Below are 947 nucleotides of genomic sequence, written 5' to 3' on the forward strand. Positions count from 1 at the left end.
CGACACGATGGAGTTACGGAATAGATCTGTGTGTTTTAAGCAATAAATACCTAACCCCCTTAAGTTGCAATCCCGTGCGTTTTACTCCTGGGCTCTCTTCTGGGAATAAGGGAACAATATTTTTGATTCGTCAGAAGTTAATTGCATTGTCTTGTCGCAGCCACCTTCATGGCAAGCAGAGAGTACGAAAGAAACGAATTATTCTGCGTTTTTTTTTGTAGCGATATATGAGGCTGTAGATGGGAAGATGCTCAATGACAATAGATCGCTTGTCCCTAATCAAAGCGACTGGTGAGTGCTAAGGCGCTTAGTGATTTTGCGAACGGAGTTAACTATTTTCCGTTTTATTGCGGGGGACAAACATGTTAACAGTAGGACAAGGTATGTTGAGCAACGCTGCAACACAGTATTTTGTTACCATCGCTCCTATATAAAGAGGGCTCTTGAAAGGTTAATGTCTTCCTCCGTTGTGGGAGTTGTTTGAGTTCACACGGTGTTGTGGGAACCTTTACGTTGCTGTTACTAGATACGTCTAATTCCATCGCTTTGATGAAAAGAAATGTATGCCTTTTCCATATGTTTTGGTCTATAGACTATAAATAATGAAGACTATAGTTCTGGAGTGGGTCGCTTCTGTACTTTTTGCAATCTGTTTCGCCAATGCAGATGAAGAGGGCCCTTGCACGTCGGTGGATGACTATCCTGTTTACAGACTGAATGAGTCCGTATGTTACCTCAAATGTCTTTCAGATGCCTTAAACAAACTATATACAGATGGAGAGAGGAAGTTGCTTGTGAATGAGGAGGTATACGCAAATGCGTCTCGTATAATAGATAATATGGAAGGAAAAACAGGTGAAAGCACAAAGTATTTGAGTGTTATTAGTGGTACAATGGGAGGGAAACATGATAAACTGGAAAAACTTATATCTTATGGAAATACAATG

The 947-nt window shown here is 40.5% G+C and overlaps 1 pseudogene across 1 annotated transcript in view; it reads left to right on the forward strand.

Annotated features, from left to right (window-relative positions):
- The first annotated feature begins 602 nt into the window (after nt 1-602).
- TEOVI_000284900:pseudogene overlaps nt 603-947 on the forward strand; it is a 930-nt pseudogene continuing 585 nt past the window's right edge. The window contains exon 1 of the mRNA in view: nt 603-947. Coding sequence covers nt 603-947 — 345 coding nt within the window.

This window comes from Trypanosoma equiperdum (genome assembly GCF_001457755.1).
Source record: "Trypanosoma equiperdum strain OVI genome assembly, contig: ctg_62, whole genome shotgun sequence".
Taxonomy (NCBI): domain Eukaryota; phylum Euglenozoa; class Kinetoplastea; order Trypanosomatida; family Trypanosomatidae; genus Trypanosoma; species Trypanosoma equiperdum.